Source organism: Tachyglossus aculeatus, chromosome 10 (assembly GCF_015852505.1).
Source record: "Tachyglossus aculeatus isolate mTacAcu1 chromosome 10, mTacAcu1.pri, whole genome shotgun sequence".
NCBI lineage: Eukaryota > Metazoa > Chordata > Mammalia > Monotremata > Tachyglossidae > Tachyglossus > Tachyglossus aculeatus.
The window spans coordinates 9,054,636-9,075,619 of NC_052075.1; the positions used below are offsets into that span (position 1 = coordinate 9,054,636).

At 41.0% G+C, this 20,984-nt stretch overlaps 1 protein-coding gene across 1 annotated transcript in view; it reads right to left on the minus strand.

Moving 5' to 3' along the window:
- The window catches only part of ADGRA3 (adhesion G protein-coupled receptor A3), an 81,799-nt gene that overhangs the window by 44,884 nt on the left and 15,931 nt on the right, over positions 1-20,984 (minus strand). Inside the window, exons 2-4 of the mRNA XM_038751942.1 lie at positions 20,581-20,652; positions 9,508-9,579; positions 3,358-3,429 (exon numbers count right to left, since the gene is read on the minus strand). Coding sequence (XP_038607870.1) covers positions 3,358-3,429; positions 9,508-9,579; positions 20,581-20,652 — 216 coding nt within the window. The remainder of the gene's footprint in view (positions 1-3,357; positions 3,430-9,507; positions 9,580-20,580; positions 20,653-20,984) is intronic.

Sequence of the window (20,984 nt, forward strand, 5' to 3'; positions counted from 1 at the left end):
CAGGGGTGTCGTGTTATAAAAGCTTATACGTACAGGTGCCGGCAAGTTTTACATAAAAAGCAATCAGTTGTTTAGATCAAGAATAAGCTTTCTGGCAAGAGCCAAAGTAAAGATTCATTTCTTAAGAATTGAATTAGACAACCCATACCCCTCCCCATTTCCTAGGGATTAGAATGCAGTTTTCACAATCCCCCCTGCCAAAACCTCCTGCAGCCACTGCAATAAATGTGGCTCATTGAATAGATTTGGACTGAAATTCTAAAAACGTGAAAAACGTGTAGACTTATGTTGAATATAATGTAAAAGGGGACTACATGCACATAGTGCTTGAAAAAGAGCTTACGGTTTAGCCAGGGAGACAGATACAAAAATTAATTACAAGTGGGGGAAGCAAGAAAGCTTAAAGATACATGGAAAAGTGCTACGGAGGGGGAATGAGTACTTAAGCGCTTAGGGAACAAGGGTTCATGTGCATAGTTCACACAACAGGGGATGAAATAGGGTGGGGAAATGAAAAATTAGGCAGAGAAGGCTTCCCAGAGGAAATGTGACTCTAGTAAGAGAAGTGATTGACTGTTTCTATAAGGGACTGCTGATGCATAAACTGGTGATTACATCTGTATGCCAACCTTGGATAAGTGGCCAATCTGAATTCTTCTTCTGTCAACCTTCCTAAAGATGGAGACTGTCAAGGTTGAGACCAAGATCTGTACTTGAGCCTGAAGAATGAATCCAGAGGTAATGGATCTGAATAGTTTCCCCTCTACATTACACACCTTTCACCTTTCAAAATGTAGGTCATGAATCTGGAGGCCTGCCAGGGCAAATGACTAAATACTGTTAGGCAGAGGATACTTTTCAACAAGATCTGTAATTATTCACCGTGAAAATGAGGTATTACCGACAGCAGCGATAAGCTGTCTCCTAATACTTTTTTCCAACTGAGTAACAGTGAAATGAAAACAAATGGAATACTAAAAAGCAGTAGCCTTTCTTTCTGAGACAGAGGGGTCTGGGAGACGAAAGGGAATCATCCATGACTGAAGAAAAGGGGATAAGAGTTTTGCTATATCATTCAATCGTATTTATTGAGCGCTTACTGTGTGCAGAGCACTAAGCACTAACCCTAAATCAGCAGCTCCCGGGTCCACTCTGGTTAACAGAAACCACCCTAAAAGCAATAGTGCAACTCTTCCAAGCACTTAGTACAGTGCTCTGCACACAGTAAGCGCTCAATAAATACTACTGAATGAATGAGGCACTGAGAAGTTAAGTGACTTGCTCATGCTCTTTCCATCAGGCCACACTTTCAAGGAGGGAATTCTGCTGCAAAGAGGAAGAAGAAGCTGCATAGGCCGCCATACTTACTACTTTTCCTTAGAAAACATGTACTGACATGACATGCGTTTAGGACTTAAAACTTTAATTTACAACCACAGGAGCCAGAGCTGGGATTTTAAGATGTAAGATGCATGCTACAGTTCTTTGTGTCAGTCACTTGGTCACATAAAAAGGCAAGAATGCTAAGGCATCTCAGAGCTCCCTGCATACCGGGGTTATGCCTGAGCTTCAGGGAAGTCTTGGGGGATGAGAGTCAGCCAAGGCAGCAGGCATTCCCACGGGAAGGGTTTGGAGACAGGTTTATTCTCTTGCTTGGGATGCAAGGAGGAGTTGGAGGATGGTTGAGACACTTTGGGGACAAGCCTCATTTCCTTTTGAACAGCCTGAAACAGTCTGTATGAGATCCCCTTATTCCCAGGCAGAAACAGGGGATCTAAACTGTACACTGACAGGATAGACTGTACACCCTCCCCACACACCCGCTGCACACAGTTGGTCCCACTGAACGTCAGATGAAAAGAAGAATGAATGCAAGAGGTCAGTTTTGAAAAAAAAAATTAGAGAAAAAAGATAGGAAAATGAATTCACTGGCTCTCACAATTCCCAACATGGGCAACAGTGAATGTGAGTTTGCTTGTTTGAGGAACAAATTAGAATACAAGAGGCAACTGTTCTTCATTCATTCATTCAATCGTATTTACTGAGCACTTACTGTGTGCAGAGCACTGTACTAAGCGCTTGGGAAGTACAAGTCGGCAACATATAGCGAGTCACTACCCAACAACCGACTCACAGTCTAGAAGGGGAGACAGTTGATGTACAGATTTCCTTTACTTAAGTCATACTAGAATTAATCTCACACCTCCTCCACGATGCCCTCCCCTATTAAGCTTTCTTTTCCCCAGGCTCCCTCCCCCTTCTGCGTCATCTATACGCTTGGATTTGTAACCTTTGGGCATGTGATATTTGCTCCACCCTCAACCCCACAGAACTCAAGAAGGTTAGCATCAGTGGAGCAAAGCGTGTGGGTTGGGTTGAAGTAGAAGAGTAGCAAGGTGAGGTAGAAGTGGTCAAGGTGATGGAGTGCTTTAAAGCCAATGATGAGGAGTTTGATGCGAAGGTGGATGAGCAAGCGACCACTGAAGTGTCCTAAGGAGCCTTACTCCCCTACTTCAAAGTCTTAATGAAGGCATATCTCCTCCAAGCAGCCTTCCCTGACAAAGCCCCGCTCTCATCTTCTCCCACTCACTTCTGTGCTGCTCTTACTTGCTCCTTCATTCATCCTCCCTCCAATTCCTACAGCACATACCTGTATATATCTGTCATTTATTTTTTTTTAATTGACATTAATGTCTGTCTCCCCCTCTAGCTGGGAGCTTGTTGTGGGTCTGTTTGTTGGTACTACGTACTCTCCCAAGCTCCTGGTATGGTATTTTGTGTAGAGTAAGTGCTCAATAAATACGACTGAATGAATGAATAGGGAGACATGGCCTGAACGTTTTTGTAGAAAAATGATCCGGGCAGCAGAGTGAAATATGGACTGGAGTGGGGAGAGACAGGAGGCAGGGAGGTCAGCAAGGAGGCTGAAACAGTAATCAAGAAGGGATAGGATAAGTGACTGAATTAACATGGTAGCACCGGAGGGAAAAGGGCATATTTTAGTGATGTTGTGAAGGTCGAACCGACAGGACTTACCTAATAATAATAATAATGATGGCATTTATTAAGCGCTTACTATGTGCAAAGCACTATTCTAAGCGCTGGGGAGTTTACAAGGTGATCAGGTTGTCCCACGGGGGGCTCACAGTCTTAATCCCCATTTTACAGGTGAGGGAACTGAGACCCAGAGAAGTGAAGTGACTTGCCCAAAGTCACACAGCTGACAAGTGGCGGAGCCAGGATTTGAATCGATGACCTCTGACTCCAAAGCCCGGGCTCTTTCCACTGAGCCACGCTGCTTCCCCAAGCTAATGTTTGATACATTGCAATATTTTAGAGATAAACACAAGTACTTACAATCTAACGAGATTTGTGAGTCCTCTAAATATATCTGCATTCAGGCATCCTATTCTGTTGTTTGTCAGGTCTCTGAAAAAAAAATATATTACACAATACATCATGAGTACTTGAGTTCCTACTCTGTGCAAGACTAAATAATGGAAAACTGACAAACACAGGGTCACTGACCTCAAAGAGCTTACGATCTACATGAGAACACAAGGGAAAACAGATATGAAGCACAACAGTACATAAAAAAATGCACACATGCAGCTATGTACCCACAAGTGCTAAGAGTTTCTGGTGGGATAACCTGCCCAGGGAGGTGAGATTTACTTGCAAAATACCTTTTGAAGGATTTGGCTTCGATGATGCATTTGAAGGAGGTTGGGGAAGGCCATGGAGAGCAGTTCCATAGCACGTAAAAATGAATCATTTAGGGGTTAATGTTTGAAGGAGTAAAGCATGCAACTAGATTGTATGGAAGAAAGAGGAATGATAAGGAGGCAGCGGGTTGAGAACCTTGAACCCAACTGGATCATCATTGGACATTTTTGAGGAATAGGGTGATGGATTCTCCCATCGTCCAAATCTTGGTCCAGTCATGAAGACCATGGGTCGGAGAATTTACATCGAATAACCGATATGGGGGCTAGTTGCTCATGCAACACCACTGGCACTCCCTCGCTTCAAGCCAGTCATGTTCCTGCTGGGTCAGGTGACTGAGTGGATGGAGTGCAACACATTTAAAAGTTCATCCTTAAACTACAATTATATTGAGACTTTACCAAGAGGCACGTGTTATACATGTACGTGACAGGGAGAGAAGAGACAGTTGCTCAACTGTAGGGAGCCAAACGCTTATGACAGTAGTGTATTAGGGAAGACAATCCTAGAGTGCTCATCAAATAGCTCACCACACAGTAACATTATTTTATTCTGTGAAATTGTTGCTCTTCTGGTGGGATGACACTGCTCAGAAACTGATGCCTTGGTGCAGGAAAAGTCCTTCAGGCAAGCTGAGCTATGAGGCTGTCATAATTTTCTCTCCACTTCAGTCTATACTTCACGCTGCTGCCCGGATCATCTTTGTGCAGAAACGCTCTGGGCATGTTACTCCCCTCCTCAAAAATCTCCAGTGGCTACCAGTCAACCAACGCATCAAGCAAAAACTCCTCACTCTCGGCTTCAAGGCTGTCCATCACTTCGCCCCCTCCTACCTCACCTCCCTTCTCTTCTTCTCCAGCCCAGCCCGCACCCTCCACTCCTCTGCCGCTAACCTCCTCACCGTGCCTCGCTCTCGCCTGTCCCGCCGTCGACCCTCGGCCAACGTCCTCCCCCTGGCCTGGAATGCCCACCCTCCACACATCCGCCAAGCTAGCTCTCTTCCTCTCTTCAAAGCCCTACTGAGCGCTCACCTCTTCCAGGAGGCCTTCCCAGACTGAGCCCCCTTTTTCCTCTCCTCCTCCCCATCCCCTCCGCCCTACCTCCTTCCCCTCCCCACAGCACCTGTATATATGTTTGCACAGATTTATTACTCTATTAATTTTACTTGTACATATTTACTATTCTATTTATTTTGTTAATGACGTGCATATAGCTTTACTTCTATTTATTCTGATGACTTGACACCTGTCCACATGTTTTGTGTTGTTGTCTGTCTCCCCCTTCTAGACTGTGAGCCCGTTGTTGGGAAGGGACTGTCTCTAGATGTTGCCAACTTGTACTTCCTAAGCGCTTAGTACAGTGCTCTGCACACAGTAAGTGCTCAATAAATACAATTGAATGAATGAATGAGGGCAATGGGAAGGAGAGGTGCCCGTTACCTACCTGAAAAACAGAACCATTTGTTCTTTTTTTAAAAAATATCTGTTATGTGCTTACTATGTGTCAGGTGTCAGCCCCATCATCCATTAAAACGTAACCTGGGAGTGGATTAGTATAGTGCTCTGCACACAATAAGCACTCAATAAACACAGTCAGCGCTCAATAAGTACAACAATGAAAACAGAAGTGTGTAATAGTTCTGATTCTAGACTCCAATATTAATAGCCTCCTAAAGAGATTTTAGTAAGAGATTATTGGGGAGAGCCAGAGTCTGCAAACGCACAAGTGCCACCTTTCAATCATCATCATCAATCGTATTTATTGGGCGCTTACTATGTGCAGAGCACTGTACTAAGCGCTTGGGAAGTACAAATTGGCAACATATAGAGACAGTCCCTACCCAACAAATCAGCCATTTGCTCTTCAAGTAAGTTTACTGAAACTTAAAATTTCATTACTTTCAATGGCTAAAAACAGAAACAAATTTTACTAGGTGCAATGCAGTGATGCCTCATATCAAATGTTGGAAACAAAATGGAGAAACATGATCGGGACCAAAGGAAGACCTCCATGGCATACAAAGTTTAGTTTATGACGGACAACTTGGAAGAAGAATATTGCCAAAGGTGCAGTAACGATTGAAAAAAGCCCTCAACTATGTCGGAAGTATTAATTCCAACTGAAGGTACAGTGAAATTCTGTTTACAAAATATAATAGACTCTCCTCAAAACAAACTAGGATGAGCAAATATTTTAGTTACAATTAACTTTCCTCAACGCACAAGCAAACACGGGCTTTTAACTACAACAAAGACACCTGAAAGGTCTAATATATATTTTGGCTGCTACTAGAGTACAGCACAACTTCTATAAATTCAGCTAGGTAGCAGTTACATTATTAAAGGCCATAACATTTAAAAAGTTGGCCTCTCAAAAGTGATACCCTCCCTGACTATTAAAATGCCACATCCTTTAGGGCTAACATTAATATTTTAGTTCTGTGTTTCTTAACTATTAACTTTCCATATGGCCCTTCTCTATTTCTCAACTGTTCCTTTTCATACGATAGAGCAAAGGAGGCCCCTTAAATTCAAAGCTCAAGCTCAAAAAGATCAAAAGATAGAAAACAGCTCAATTAAGAGGCCCAACTTTGCAGGGTCATGACTACGATTGACTTTTTTTAAAACAAGTATTTTCAGGACCTAAGCTATTAAAGACTAATAACATCTCGACTATTTCCTGACCTAGAACTAAAGATTTCCCACTTCTCGGTGAGGCAGAGCACGAGAGGCTGAATTCAAAATTCACCAGTATCTTGAACAGGGGACTTTAGGAGGGTCAAGGTTCACTTCTAAAAAAAGCTTTTGCAGAGCACACCCTCAGAGACCATAGTGTATAAAAGTAAGTTATAATCTGTGAAAAACATCAGAAGGAATTTGGAAATACGTAGAATTCCCGTAAAGAAGTCTGAGGAAAACATTCTTCGTACACACCACCACCTTCCCCAACCTTTTTTGGGAATATTTGGAACTCCTAGCTAGATCTTATTGAATTATAATAAGCACGACATATGTTGAGTGCATCCTATGGGTCAAGGGCTATGGTGGGTGCTGGAGTAAATACAATAATAATAATAATAATAATAATAATGGTATTTGTTAAGTGCTTACAATGTGCAAAGCACCGTTCTAAGCTCTGGGGAGGTTACAAGGTGATCAGGTTGTCCCACGGGGGGCTCACAGTCTTAATCCCCATTTTACAGATGAGGTAACTGAGGCACAGAGAAGTGAAGTAACGTGCCCAAAGTCACACAGCTGACAGTTGGCAGAGCCGGAATTTGAACCCATGACCTCTGACTCTAAAGCCCGGGCTCTTTCCACTCTGGCCCTATTTGCCCTATCAGATTTTGCCCTACCCAGTGGCTAGCAGAAGCCTTGCTTAACCATGAATAGGTCCTGCTGGGTAAAATGGTAGGGAATAGTGGTGAGAGAACACAATGGAAGGTGGGACTGCTTTTCACGTTTCCCTTGTGTAGGTAAAGATTCATTCACATTCATTCAACCGTATTTATTGAGCGCTTACTGTGTGCAGAGCACTGTACTAAGCGCTTGGGAAGTACAAGTTGGCGACATATACAGACGGTCCCTACACAACAACGGGCTCACAGTCTAGAATGGGGAGACAGACAACAAAATCTGTGGACAGGTGTCAAGTCGTCAGATTAAATCGAATTAAAGCTAAATGCACATCATTAACAAAACAGAATAGTAAATATGAACAAGTAAAATAGAGTAATAAAACTGTACAAACATATACAGGTGCTTTGGGGAGGGGAAGGAGGTAGGGCGGGGGGATGGGGAGGAGGAGAGGAAAAAGGGGGCTCCGTCTGGGAAGGCCTCTTGGAGGAGGCGAGCTCTCAGTAGGGGTTTGCAGGGAGGAAGAGAGCTAGCTTGGCGGATGCGAGAAGGGAGGGCATTCCAGGCCAGGGGAAGGACGTGGGCCAGGGGTCGATGGCGGGAGAGGTGAGAACAAGGCACAGTGAGGAGATTAGCGGCAGAGGAGCCGAGGGTGTGGGCTGGGCTGGAGAAGGAGAGAAGGGAGGTGAGGTACGAGGGGGCGAGGGGACGGACAGCCTGGAAGCCGAGAGTGAGAACAAGATCAGAGATCAGAGAAGTAGACTGCAGAGGAGACACACAGAGACTACACTCCCCCAAACACATGTCCAGAACTATAAACTTAAAGAACAGAAGTTGTAGTATCCTCTCCCAAGCACTTAGTAAATGCTCAATAAATAAAACTGACTGAGAAAAGAAAACAGAGGCAAAAGATATATATATATATATATATATATATATATATCTATAATATATAAATAAATATAGATATACACACACACCCCTATAAATGTATATCAATATATACCGTTTATACATCTATATCTATCTATATATATCAGTATCAGTTTTACTCATATTAAATACCTATTCTTAGTTTAGGAAAATGCCTACAATCTCAAAAGCCAAGTCCACAAATTTTGACTCAATTATGGCCCATAATTCTGTTTCCTATTACATAAGATTTTCGAAAACTACCGTAGAATGAGGTTTTAGTATTCCGTGATTAACTGATGATTCAACTTGAAAGTCGGTATCAACATCATTTATTGGGCACATATCATTTGCACAATACTGCATGAAATGCTTGGAGAACATGCTAAAGTAGAAGGTTTATGGTAACTGATAATGCTTACGTGCCTGGCTTTGAACTAAGTTGGACCCAATCAGGTTGGACCCATTCTCTGTCCCACATGGGCCTCACAGTCTCAATCCCTATTTTATAGGTGAGATAACTGAGGCACAGAGAAGTGAACTGACTTGTCCAAGTTCCCGCAAATATTTATTTATTTATGAATTTAATATTTATTTATGAATTTGTGTTTCCACGTCCCCTCCCCACCCCCGCAAAAAAAACTAAGTCCTTTGTGAGCAAGGCTCAGATCTACTGAAAACCTCTCAACATACAATAGCTGGTAATATAATGAACACTCATCTACTCTTCACCGCCTTGACAGAGACAGAGGGGTCTGCCAGAAGCATGCAGGTGACCAAAGTGGAACCAGGAGCGGTTCCAGAACTGGAAGAGGTAGGAATGAGACTCAGGAGGATTGGGATACTGATACATTTGGAGGTGGGATATAGGAGTAGGGACTGCTTACTGAATGCTTATATTTAAACATTACAGGTGGTCACAATGACTGTGTGTTGTTTCCTTTTAAATGTTATAATTTCCTGGAGTGAGCCAACTATTAGATACACCACACCATAAATACATTACTCCACTTGACAGAAAATGAAGATGCAGTTGTCACGACTTCAAACGTAAAAAAGGCTGTTGGTTAAAATGTGGCCAACTTTTGCTAAGAAGCAGATACACTGGTTAACAATTTATGCCACATAGTATAAATCAACTGCTTGCCTCTGTAGTGACAAATGAATTATTCATTCCTAAGTCTCAGAATGGCTTAACCGCTGTGCTTATGTACAAAACCCAAGTGCCATTTTCATTAGCAACTGGCAAAGCACTCAAATATCAGAAAATGGTGTTTAATCAATCCAGACAGCGGAGGAGATAACTTTCTCCAAAACCAAAAGAAGCCTTCTCTCTCCATCATAACGGAAGGAACACACATACCCTACTCACCATGGCAAAGTTGCATTTAAAGTCTCTTCTCAGGTCCCAACCAAAGAGACGGAATAAAATATTCTTTCATTCAATTGTATTTATTGAGCGCTAGTAAAGCATTTACGCATTATCCAAATTCACAGCAAGTGAAATACTTACAATCTTTTTAGAGATGAAAGTCCCCAGAAAGCATCAGGATCTATTGTACTAATAAGGTTGTTTCTGAGGTCCCTGTTAAAAAGAGAAAGGACACTGTCATATATTACAGCAAACACTGTTTTTGTCCAAATAGGTACTCTAAAACTCTTTTAAACACTTTAGGCGGAAGTTACAAATGGATCATAAAAGCAAGATGCAGGTCAGTAGGCTAAATATTATTCTAGCACTGTCCCTGATTTATCTTGTTGCTTTAAATCATAAAAATCACAGTCCTAAATGAGCAATGGAAAATTCATCTCAAATTTTTTCAACCTATGATTCCCCAAAGGATTTTTGTGATCCTCTACACCTCACATTTAATCTTCCACAAAAAAAATCTTTTTGGCACATACTCTCTACATAAACCCAAATGCTACTAACACACACACACACACACACACACACACACACAAAACCAGACTCAATGTATTTTACACCATTTTTTTTATTGACAGGCACTTGGTTGGCCAGATCTCATCACCCTGGCTATAATGTTTGCCCCTATCTTATTCATATTGTTCTGTCTATCATTGCTTTAAGAATCCCCAATTGTGATAGAAGCCAATATGCTGATGATGACCCAGACAGATTTTAAGTGTTCCAGAACAGTTTATGTCTAATTGCAACTTGTAAAACCTGTCTAAAACATAATCTGCAGCTCATAGCTCCATCTCATTACACAAATCATTCACAGTTTATGAGATAAGACATTCTGCATTAAATAATTTAAATAAAGATGATAATCCTTCAAATCGGCCAAACCTCTAAGCAAACTTTACCGGTAATTATTTTTTCAAGGTAATGTTTTCACGTGACTCACATGAAAAAAGGTAAAAGTCTTACCTTTTAAAAGCTTGTGCTTAGAGGAAAACTGTTTTAGAAAGAATATTCGACTAATATGTTCCCTAAAATATTGAAGTAGGGGTACTGTTTTATTTTGTATAGTCTTTACAACAAGATAATTGGAAAATGAAATGATGGTTTAGCCATAAATCTTATCTATCTCAATCAAATATACTGAGCATCTATGTGCAAGATACTGTTGAAAGTGGTTGGGAGGCTATAACACAGTTAAAAAGCACAGTCTCTGCCCTCAAGAAGTTTACAATCTAAAGAGGAAGACACAAAATCATTTACAAGTAGACAAAAAAAAACAGAAAGGATGATAGGTGATTAAGTGTTCAAGTAGAGGAGTCTGTAGATATGTTTAGAGAGAGAAGGAGCGTGGCTCAGTGGAAAGAGCACGGGCTTTGGAGTCAGAGATCATGAGTTCAAATCCCGGCTCCGCCAATTGTCAGCTGTGTGACTTTGGGCAAGTCACTTCACTTCTCTGTGCCCCAGTTCCCTCATCTGTAAAATGGGGATTAAGACTGTGAGCCCCCCCGTGGGACAACCTGATCACCTTGTAACCTTCCCAGCGCTTAGAACAGTGCTTTGCACAGAGTAAGCGCTTAATAAATACCATTATTATGATTATATATGTGCATAAATGCTTTGGTTGACTGTGGTACAGGCCCTGGAGCCCACTGTTGGGTAGGGACTGTCTCTATATGTTGCCAATTTGTACTTCCCAAGTGCTTAGTACAGTGCTCTGCACATAGTAAGCGCTCAATAAATACAATTGATGATGATGATGATGTGGAAGGGCTGAAGTGGCAGTTGCACTGGAGATGAGAAATCAATCCAGGAAGGCCTCCTAGAGATGCAAATAATAATCACTGGAGAGCATCTTAGCAGGAAGGCCTAGGCACTTGCAAATGTGGAACACAGTCACCCCTCATTTTCAGGGAATAAGACAATTAGGTCCCTCTAATTGTCCTATATGCTTCCAGTCCCTTCTCCATCAACCTTACACTTGGATTTGCACGCTTTATTCACCCCTCCGTGAGCCCCACGGCACTTAGGTACAAATCCAAAATGTATTTATTTATATTAATGTCTGTCTACCCCTCTTGACAGTCAGCTTGCTGTGAGCAGGGAACGCGTCTACGAAGTCTGTTGTCCTGTACTCTCCTGAGAGCTTACTACAGGGCTCTGCACACAATGAGTGCTCAATAAATATGAATGATTGGTTGATTACCAAATTGATGGAAGATTTCAATAGGTGGGAAAGATCAAATGCAGGAGACCAAATTTACATTACCTTTGACCTATGGGCTACTACGCAGCTACTATTGTCCTGTTAACCCAAGAGAACTGGCAGCATTGTTGCATTCTAGAAAATCTCTTTGGCCAACTGAAATTGGAGACTACTTTCAAAGAAAAGTCTTCAAACTAGAAATTGTTCTCTAAAGATGATTTTGCAGCATGGTTTTGACTCAGCTAAAATAATTTAAAATGGTTATGCATCAGTTTTTGTTACTGTTAAAATTGTAAAATGTGCCAATAAAATGCCTTGAAAAGTCTTCACACCTTCTGACAAGACTCTCAACTCTTGTCTGAATGGCTCTGGTGAAGGTCTCTGCTTTTCTAGTACTGACTGCTTCTTTATTTAGAAACTGTCTACATAAACAAGCAAAATAAGAAGAGGAAAAGCATCATAGATATTAAACCCCTAACCACTCAGGCAAGGGTGTCCAGAATCCCAACAGCCATAACCTTCCCAACTTCCTAAATGCTTCTTCCTGCCCTGCTGGAGCCCCACTTTAACACTTGAGTACTCACACCTCCTCACTTCAATCAGTCAATCCTATTTATTGAAGACTTACTGTGTACAGAGCAGTGTACTAAGCACTTGGGAGACTAGAATATAACAAAGTTGGCAGACACATCCCCTGCCCAATACAAAGTCTTTATATGCCACTGCCTCCTTCTACTGGAATGTATGCTAGTGTCCACCTCCTCATCTAGATTTTAAGAAATGGAGGACAGGGACTAGATCTCCCAAGAGCTCAGCACTCAGTGAATACCAATGATTAATTAACCCATAACTCTTTACTTCCTTTATGGTTTAGGGCATATACCCTAGGTCTATGCACTTACAGAATTCCAGAACCATGGAAGGTTATGCATTGCACTTCACAGTGAATGCGAAAAACATCTCAATCCATTATATTGCCAAATATAGTCTCAAAATTATTCTGAAGTTTCTAGACTGGAAGACTACGACAATATTACAAATATAGAATATATTCAGCAATCTAAAAAGCAACTATGGGCAGCTTTTACTTTACTTTTTTTTTTTACTCCAAACTAAAACAGCATCAGAACCTTCAACTTGACACTAAAGCTCAGAATAGAAGGAAGTCGCTCCAAACATCTGGTTTTTACAAATAGCTATTAAGTACAAAATAAGGATTATCAATCAATCGTATTTATTGAGCGCTTACTGTGTGCAGAGCACTGTACTAAGCGCTTGGGAAGTACAAGCTGGCAACATATAGAGACAGTCCCTACCCAACAGTGGGCTCACAGTCTAGAAGGGAACAAAACCAAACATACTAACAAAATAAAATAAATAGAATAGATAGGTACAAGTTAAATAAATAGAGTAATAAATATGTACAAACATATATACATATATACAGGTGCTGAGGGGAAGGGAAGGAGGTAAGATGGGGGGGGATGGAGGGGGGACGAAGGGGAGAGGAAGGAAGGGGCTCAGTCTGGGAAGGCCTCCTGGAGGAGGTGAGCTCTCAGTAGGACTAATAATTTAAAGATGGCAGAGCAATAATCCCTGACTTTTTTGAGCCATGAACTGGCTACAATACAAATTCGGCAAGCTTCACTGAAATTCAGCAAAGCTAAATCAAGTATAAAAAGCTAAACAACAAAGAAGTGGCAAGATGGGTCTGGTCTGAGTAACTACTGGTGATGGGCTTCCTTGGAGCTGAGCCATATGAAAGGAAGGGCTCAAGAGTGAACTCCAACAGAAAGAGCAAAAAACAGAGTCAGCTGGCAGGCTTCTGACAAGAACATTCCAAACCACTTGAAATATCTTCATGAATACAGTCTGACACCTGAGAGAGCTGCAGACTCTGGTAAAATGGTATATAACGTTTTTCTACTGATTGAACTCCATAGTGAGTCTCCTAAAGATGAAAATCAAACTCATAAAAGAAAAATACTTTCAAGCACTAATCTCTTTTTAACCTCCCACAACTTCAATAGTGAGAACTAGAAGAACTGGAGAAGCAGCGTGGCTCAGTGGAAAAGAGCCCGGGCTTTGGAGTCAGAGGTCGTAGGTTCGAATCCCGACTCCGCCACTTGTCAGCTGTGTGACTCTGGGCAAGTCACTTCACTTCTCTGGGCCTCAGTTCCCTCATCTGTAAAATGGGGATTTAGACTGTGAGCCCCCCTTGGGACAACCTGATCACCCTGTAACCTCCCCAGCACTTAGAACAGTGCTTTGCACATAGTAAGTGCTTAATAAATGCTATCATTATTATTATTATTAGAAATTTCAAACAATCAAGTTTTCATGCTGTCTACTCATTTTCTTCTAACGGTCACATCGCTTCAACTGAGTTTTGTGGAAATGCTTATGACATATAAATTAAACAAAAGCCTCCTGAATTAGTGGGATCGCCAACATTCATTCAATCACATTTATTAGCGCTTACTGTGTGCAGAGCACGGTACTAAGTGCTTGGAAAGTATAATTCAGCAATAGAGACAATCCCTGCCCACAACGGGCTTACAGTCTAGAAGGGGGGAGACAGATATATGTTGCCAACTTGTACTTCCCAAGCACTTAGTTCAGTGCTCTGCACACAGTAAGCGCTCAATAAATACGATTGATTGATTGACTGATTGACTGACATCAAAACAAGTAAACAGGCATCAACAGAAATTAATAGAATTATAATCAATCGTATTTATTGAGCGCTTACTGTGTGCAGAGCACTGTACTAAGCGCTTGGGAAGTACAAGTTGGCAACATATAGAGACGGTCCCTACCCAACAGTGGGCTCACAGTCTAGAAGGGGGAGACAGAGAACAAAACATATTAAAATAAAATAAATAGGATATGTACAAGTAAAATAAATAGAGTAATAAATACGTACAAATATATACATATATACAGGTGCTGTGGGGAAAGGAAGGAGGTAAGGTGGGGGAGATGGGGGGGGGCTCTATAAACATGTAAACAGGCATTACTATAGAGGAACTGACCCACTGTGAGATATGTAACTAACACTTGCAAGACAGAAAGGAAAAACATTTAATATGAAATAACTACTCAGGTTGACACAGTGTTGTACATTTCCCAAGAGCAGGGCTACTTTAGCTTCCACCAACTAGCAACCCCACAGCTTAATACATTGCTTGGCCACAACAGTAAGCACTCAAATATCCCAATTATTATTACTACTATAAGCCTCAGTGGTAATGGCAAAGTGAAGATGGAATAACAGGGATACCCGGGTTCCCCCCAACAGCCAGTTCAGGACAACCCCCTTGCTTGAATGAGGTCAGTCTTCTGCAGGAAGCAAGGTCCAGCTTTTACAACCAAGAGGGAAACCTCACCGCGCGCTAGGTTTTTAAAAGGCAAATGCAGTCTAGATTTACCAGAGCAAACACAATGAGGCTTCAAAATGAGATCCATCCAAAGTAAGACACAAGAAGCAAAATCCTGGTAACTGTATCTAACTCAAATGAAACAGTGATCCCCTTTTTGTCAGTTGTATGCTCTACCTTAGAAAGGTTGCCAAGATGCTAAAAGCACTGAGATGCTAGCAGACTGAACACAAAGGGCCCATATCCCAGGCTCCAAGCAAGAGGATACGGGGACTAAACTTAAAAGCTCGGCATTCTCTGTGAGACTCAAGATGAGGAACAAGCCACAGAAAACATAGTAGTGCCCAAACAAGTCCAGGAGTTAAGGAAAAAAAAGAAATGAGACAAGCCCAAACAGGAATGATCAGCATGATGTGTACCTATGCTTGTCTTGCCCTTCAAACACCTGGGGCAACAGAAAAAACAGGAATACACTTAGGTCTAGTCTGCAGTGAAGCATGCATTAAGCATCCGTTTCAAATATCATAGATTAGTCTGAAAATCCCATTTGTAGTTTATGCTGCGCTACTGTGTAAATAAAATTAAATCTGCAAGGACTGGACTTGAATCGAGCCAAGTGATTGGGAGAGCAGAGGGTTCCTAGACTAAGCTCCAGAGGATATCTGCAATCGGTGGCCAGTAAGTGAAAGAGAAAATACAGACCTAAAGGAGATGCTTTAATAATAATTGTGGCATTTGTTACGCACTTACTACGTGCCAGGCACTGTACTTAGCGCTGGAGTAGATACAAGGCAATCGGGTTGGACACAGTCCCTGTCCCACACAGGACTCACAGTCTAAATCCCCATTTTACAGATGAGGTAAATGAGACACAGAGAATAATGATGGTGGCATTTGCTAAGCGCTTACTATATGCAAAGCACTGTTCTAAGCGCTGGGGAGGAGACAAGGTCATCAGGTTGTCCCACGCAGGGCTCACAGTCTTAATCCCCATTTTACAGGTGAGGTCACTGAGGCACAGAGAAGTTAAGTGACTTGCCCATAGTCACACAGCTGACGAGTGGCGGAGCGGGGATTAGAACCCATGACCTCTGACTCCCAAGCCTGTGCTCCTTCCAATGAGAAGTGAAGTGATTTGCCCAAGGTCACACAGCAGACGGATGGAAGCTTCTTCTGACTCCCAAGATTGTGATATGGTAAGTCAAAGTCCTCTTGAGCGAAGGAAAGAGTAAGATGACAAAGACCGAAAGTGGGGAAGAGGAGTCTGGCAGCCCAGGCAGGGATGGGTAAACTGTTCAGGTAAGGGATAAGAAGAAACAGCTCTTATTTGGAAATGGGAAGTGGAGAAAGAGGGTGAACAAAGAAAAGAAGCAGGCGATGAGGAAGTTTTGCCTGATCCTCAAAATAGGGTGAATTTAGAACATCAGTAAAATGATCTATCCAACATAGACAAATACTATAACATCCTGAAGGATTCGGGGCTATTTGCAAACTTGTCCTCCAAGGATCTGCTGCAAGAATGAAGTGCCAAGCTTTCTTTAATTGCTTTCAGACACATGGCTGATCAATGCTACTAAAAAAGGTTTCAAGATTTACCAGAGAGATTTACCTTTTCCCAAAAGTTAGAAACACAGAAACTCGTTGGAGAACTAGGAAAAAGTTGTATCTACCAGTTGAAGAAGTGGAATATGGAAAGGGGAGGTTTTTTCTGGACTAGTGGGCATGTTTCTAGGCTCATCATAGTTAAGCCATGAAACAGAGTCTAGTGTCAACAGACAGTCCAAGTTCTGAAGGATAGGTCAGGCCTGACAAGTATCTTTTCATCGATTTTTGATATAGTTTACATGAACTGCTTTCAGAAGTTCGGGGAAAAACAACATCGTTTAAGTCTTAAAGGGTCACAGTTCCAATCTAACCTTTTTAGAACTCCTTCTTAGGAACATATATTCTCTAATGGGCATGCCAAATCTAGAAAATGGACTTAGAGCAATTGTCCTTACTTCACCTCACACAGGAAGTGATCCCCCTTTTGAGGATGGTTATATATTGTTACCTTGTTTTTGTTAAATGCATAACATTTTTATTCTTAAATTTACTCTTAATTGTGCCTGTTTTTAACCATTTATGTTGTGAGCCCTGTGTGACATAGACTGTTTCATCTAATGCTCTTACGTTTACCACAGTGCCCTCACACAGTAATCACTTCAGGCCTTTCGGTTTTTTTGACCCAAAGGTAAAAGTCACTGTGATGTCATTTTAGAATAAGACACCTGTGTATATTTTCATATAGCTATCAATGGTGGAGAAATCCTATTTGACAGATAGGATAAATTAGTGAGGGATAAAATGTGTGACGTCATCTCTTTTCATCCTTCCCTGTGAACTATCTTGGATTCTGCATCCCAGCTACTGTTCTGTTTCCTAATCCCACTGTAATGACAAGTGTAATGTTTGGTCAAATAATCTCGGCACAGCCTAGTCCAGTTGGACAGCCAAGTACAAATGCTTCATTTAAACAGTTGGGAGTGTCCCTTCTCCAGGAATCTCAATGGGAAAATTGTCCTTACTTGAGACTAGGCCCTAGGACACTGCACAGCACTAAAAGACAACCTATTGGTAGTCTTCTGCCTCACGATGGGGTTGAGGGTGCAATTATTAATCCATGCAATTCAACAGGTTTGTCAGAATTTAACCTCTCCTAATTGTCTCTCTGTAAAGCTACAGTACAGCTAATGAACTCAGGGTGATGTTTCTCTGTAGCTTAGTTTTATGCCACCAGATAAAATCTGTACCAGCGTAATAGGTCAGTGATTTTACAACAGTCTCTCCCTGTTTCTTCCCCTTTTTTCTGTGAATAAAAATCTTAACCAGTTATGAATACAGATACAATAACTGCACTGCATGATATATTATTCATTCAATCGTATTTACCGAGCGCTTACTGGGTGCAGAGCACTGTACTAAGTTTGGGAAGCTCAAGTGCTTGGGAAGTGATGACCTGACACCTGTCCACATGTTTTGTTGTGTTGTCTGTCTCCCCCATCTAGACTGTGAGCCCGCTGTTGGGTAGGGACCGTCTCTACATGTTGCCAACTTATACTTCCCAAGCGCTTAGTACACTGCTCTGCACCCTAAGAGCTCAATAAATGTTTGGATGGATGAATGAATGCAAGTCGGCAACACATAGAGACTGTCCCTACCCAACAACAGGATAACATATGCATTCCCAAGCGCTTAGTACAGTGCTCTGCACACAGTAAGCGCTCAATAAATACGACTGATTGATTGATTGATATATAACATACACAGTAACAAGTGTATATAAGTTTCTATTTTCCCAGCATTAACTATCTTTACTGTCACATCTGGCCTGATTAGAATAGTCTCAGCAGTGGGGACAGTGAGGCAGAGACAGCTCCAGAGTAACTTGCAATTATAGAAAAAGTAACATTCCTAAAAAAAAAAAAAATTAATTAATGGTATTTACTGAGGGCTCACTGTGTACAGAGAACTGTACTATGCACCTAGAAGAGTACAGTGCAAGACAACCAAGATGTGTAGACATGTTCCCTGCCTACAGTGAGCAAATCTCCCGGAAGGCAATTCCCAACTTCCCATGGTCACCCAATACGATTCAGTTATTGCCCTATCAATAACTGACTACTTAAATTAAATCTTTCCCAAATGGAGATGGAAAACAGGTGGTCACTAGTCCCATCTAAACAATGAAAGAATGGGATTTAAAAAAGCATATTAAAAATAGAAATAGGTAGATCGAGAAAGGTGCCCTGTGCAAGAACCAACTCAAAGACAGAGGTTACAAAGAGAACACCTATCAAGAAATAGGGAAAAAAGACTCTGTACAATGATTAGGGAAACCACTTGAGTCAGTGAAAAAGTAAAGCATGTTTCAATCCATACACGGTTTTCAATCCTGTATTTCAAAATTTAAATTATACTGGAAATTCACTTGTGACTGCTGAGGATTCAGTAAAAAAACAAACAAAAAAACCCACCCAAAATATAATTCACAATGAGATTTTCTTCTACTGAAAAACCCTAGGTAACATTCTTAATAAGCTCTGGAAAATAGAGATGGGGTCGAGGCAAAAGCCACTTGACTGCTGTGTGACCTTGGGAAAGTCACTTAACTTCTCTGTGCCTCAGCTTCCTCAACTGTAAAACTGAGATTCAATACTTGGACTGAGTTCCATGTTGGGACAGGGACTGTGTCTGACTTTATGACCTTGTATCTACCCCAGCACTTACAGCGCTTGACACACAGGGTAAGCACGTCATGCCATTAAAAAAAGGTTAAAGTACTGCTTTTCTTAGAAAATAATGTAAAACAGATGGACACATTCCCAAGATCCACAAAAATGACCTAAACAACCCAAGTATATTTAAAGGGATGATACACACAATAAATGTCATTAATACAATGTTCATGATCAAAGAGCAGTCTAAATCAAATTAAGGGTATTTATTGAGCACTTATGTGCAGAGCACTGAACTAAGCACTTGGGAGAGTACAACAGAATCAGTGGACACATTCCCTGTCCATAACAATCTTACAGTGTAGGAGGTAGATGTATTTATAGTATTACTATTAAATGTTAGCCAATTCAAAATTCAACACTGTAACCCTGAACTTGCTAATCAATATGATAATGATGGAAAAAAGTCTTTTTTTTTTCAGTGAATGTTAAAATATTAGGAAAAGACAATCACAACAAAAATTTCAAAAGTAATAACAATCACTGAAGGGAGAGTGTACGAAAGCATTTAAATGTCTGGAAACATCCCCTCAAGTTCAACAGTGCAATCTTCAGACATTCTTCTAGGTAAAATATTTAAACACCAATGATATGAAAATGCCCAGCTGGAATGTATCATGGTATCTATTTACTCGCCATTGTGGAGGGATAAGAAAACATTCATTTGTCTGTATTAAACTGTACACTCATATCCAAGACATTCATATAACTGCCTCGACAGCTGCACTTCATTAAGAGCTAAGATTATTTGGGTTTTTTAGATTACATATATTAAACAATGAGTCTCCTTCCTTCAAAACTGCTTCCATCATTTACCCATCCTTTAAAAAAATTCTGTACTAAATTCACACAAGACTGACATGGAAGAATGTTCTTGCGGCTGTCTGATTTTTCAGTGTGGACCTAGTAGAGTTGGATTTTTGGACAGCAAGATGAGAATTTAACTACTTCAATTTTGACTTGTTCCCCTCTCATGCAGAGTTCTGCAGATGATAAACACTGAATAAACTCTGCAGAGGACTCCTAAGAGTCATCTGTTTCGGCACTGGATGGTTCCCTATAGACCCTTCCTGACCACTTTGGGAGAAATAAGTGTTTGGTGGAAGAATAAAGAATTGGTTGGTACTGGATTTGCCAGTTAGGTTCAATTTTTGATTTTATAATTTTGAGGTTGTTAAGTAAGGATGAACAAAGCATGGAAATGTGTCAAGTTAAAAGATACTATTTTAAAAAATATATATTTCCTTTTCAAAATGGGACCCATGATTTAATAAAAAAAAAAATGCATGGTACTTACAATCTTTCAAGGAGATTTAATCCAGAAAAAGAACCATTCTTCAACTCTGATATTTTATTGTTGCTCAAAATCCTACAAACAGAAAAAAAAACTACATCAATAGCAAATACAAAATGCTTCATAAACCTGAATTTTTCTTAATTTGTATTTTGAGGATCACAAGACACTCCATGAGCTCTAAAGGGAAAGTAACATATGAGATGGTTTTTTCTTATTTCCTTGAATACCCATCCAAGAGACACCAGTTCTTCCTCTTCCTGCTCCTACCTGTCCAGAATCCAAAAGCACAATTTATAAATAAATAAGGCACTCTCAAGTAGAAAATATACAAGGTTTCCAAAATAAAGCAGTGTGGCTCAGTGGAAAGAGCACAGGCTTGGGAGTCAGCATTCATGGGTTCTAAT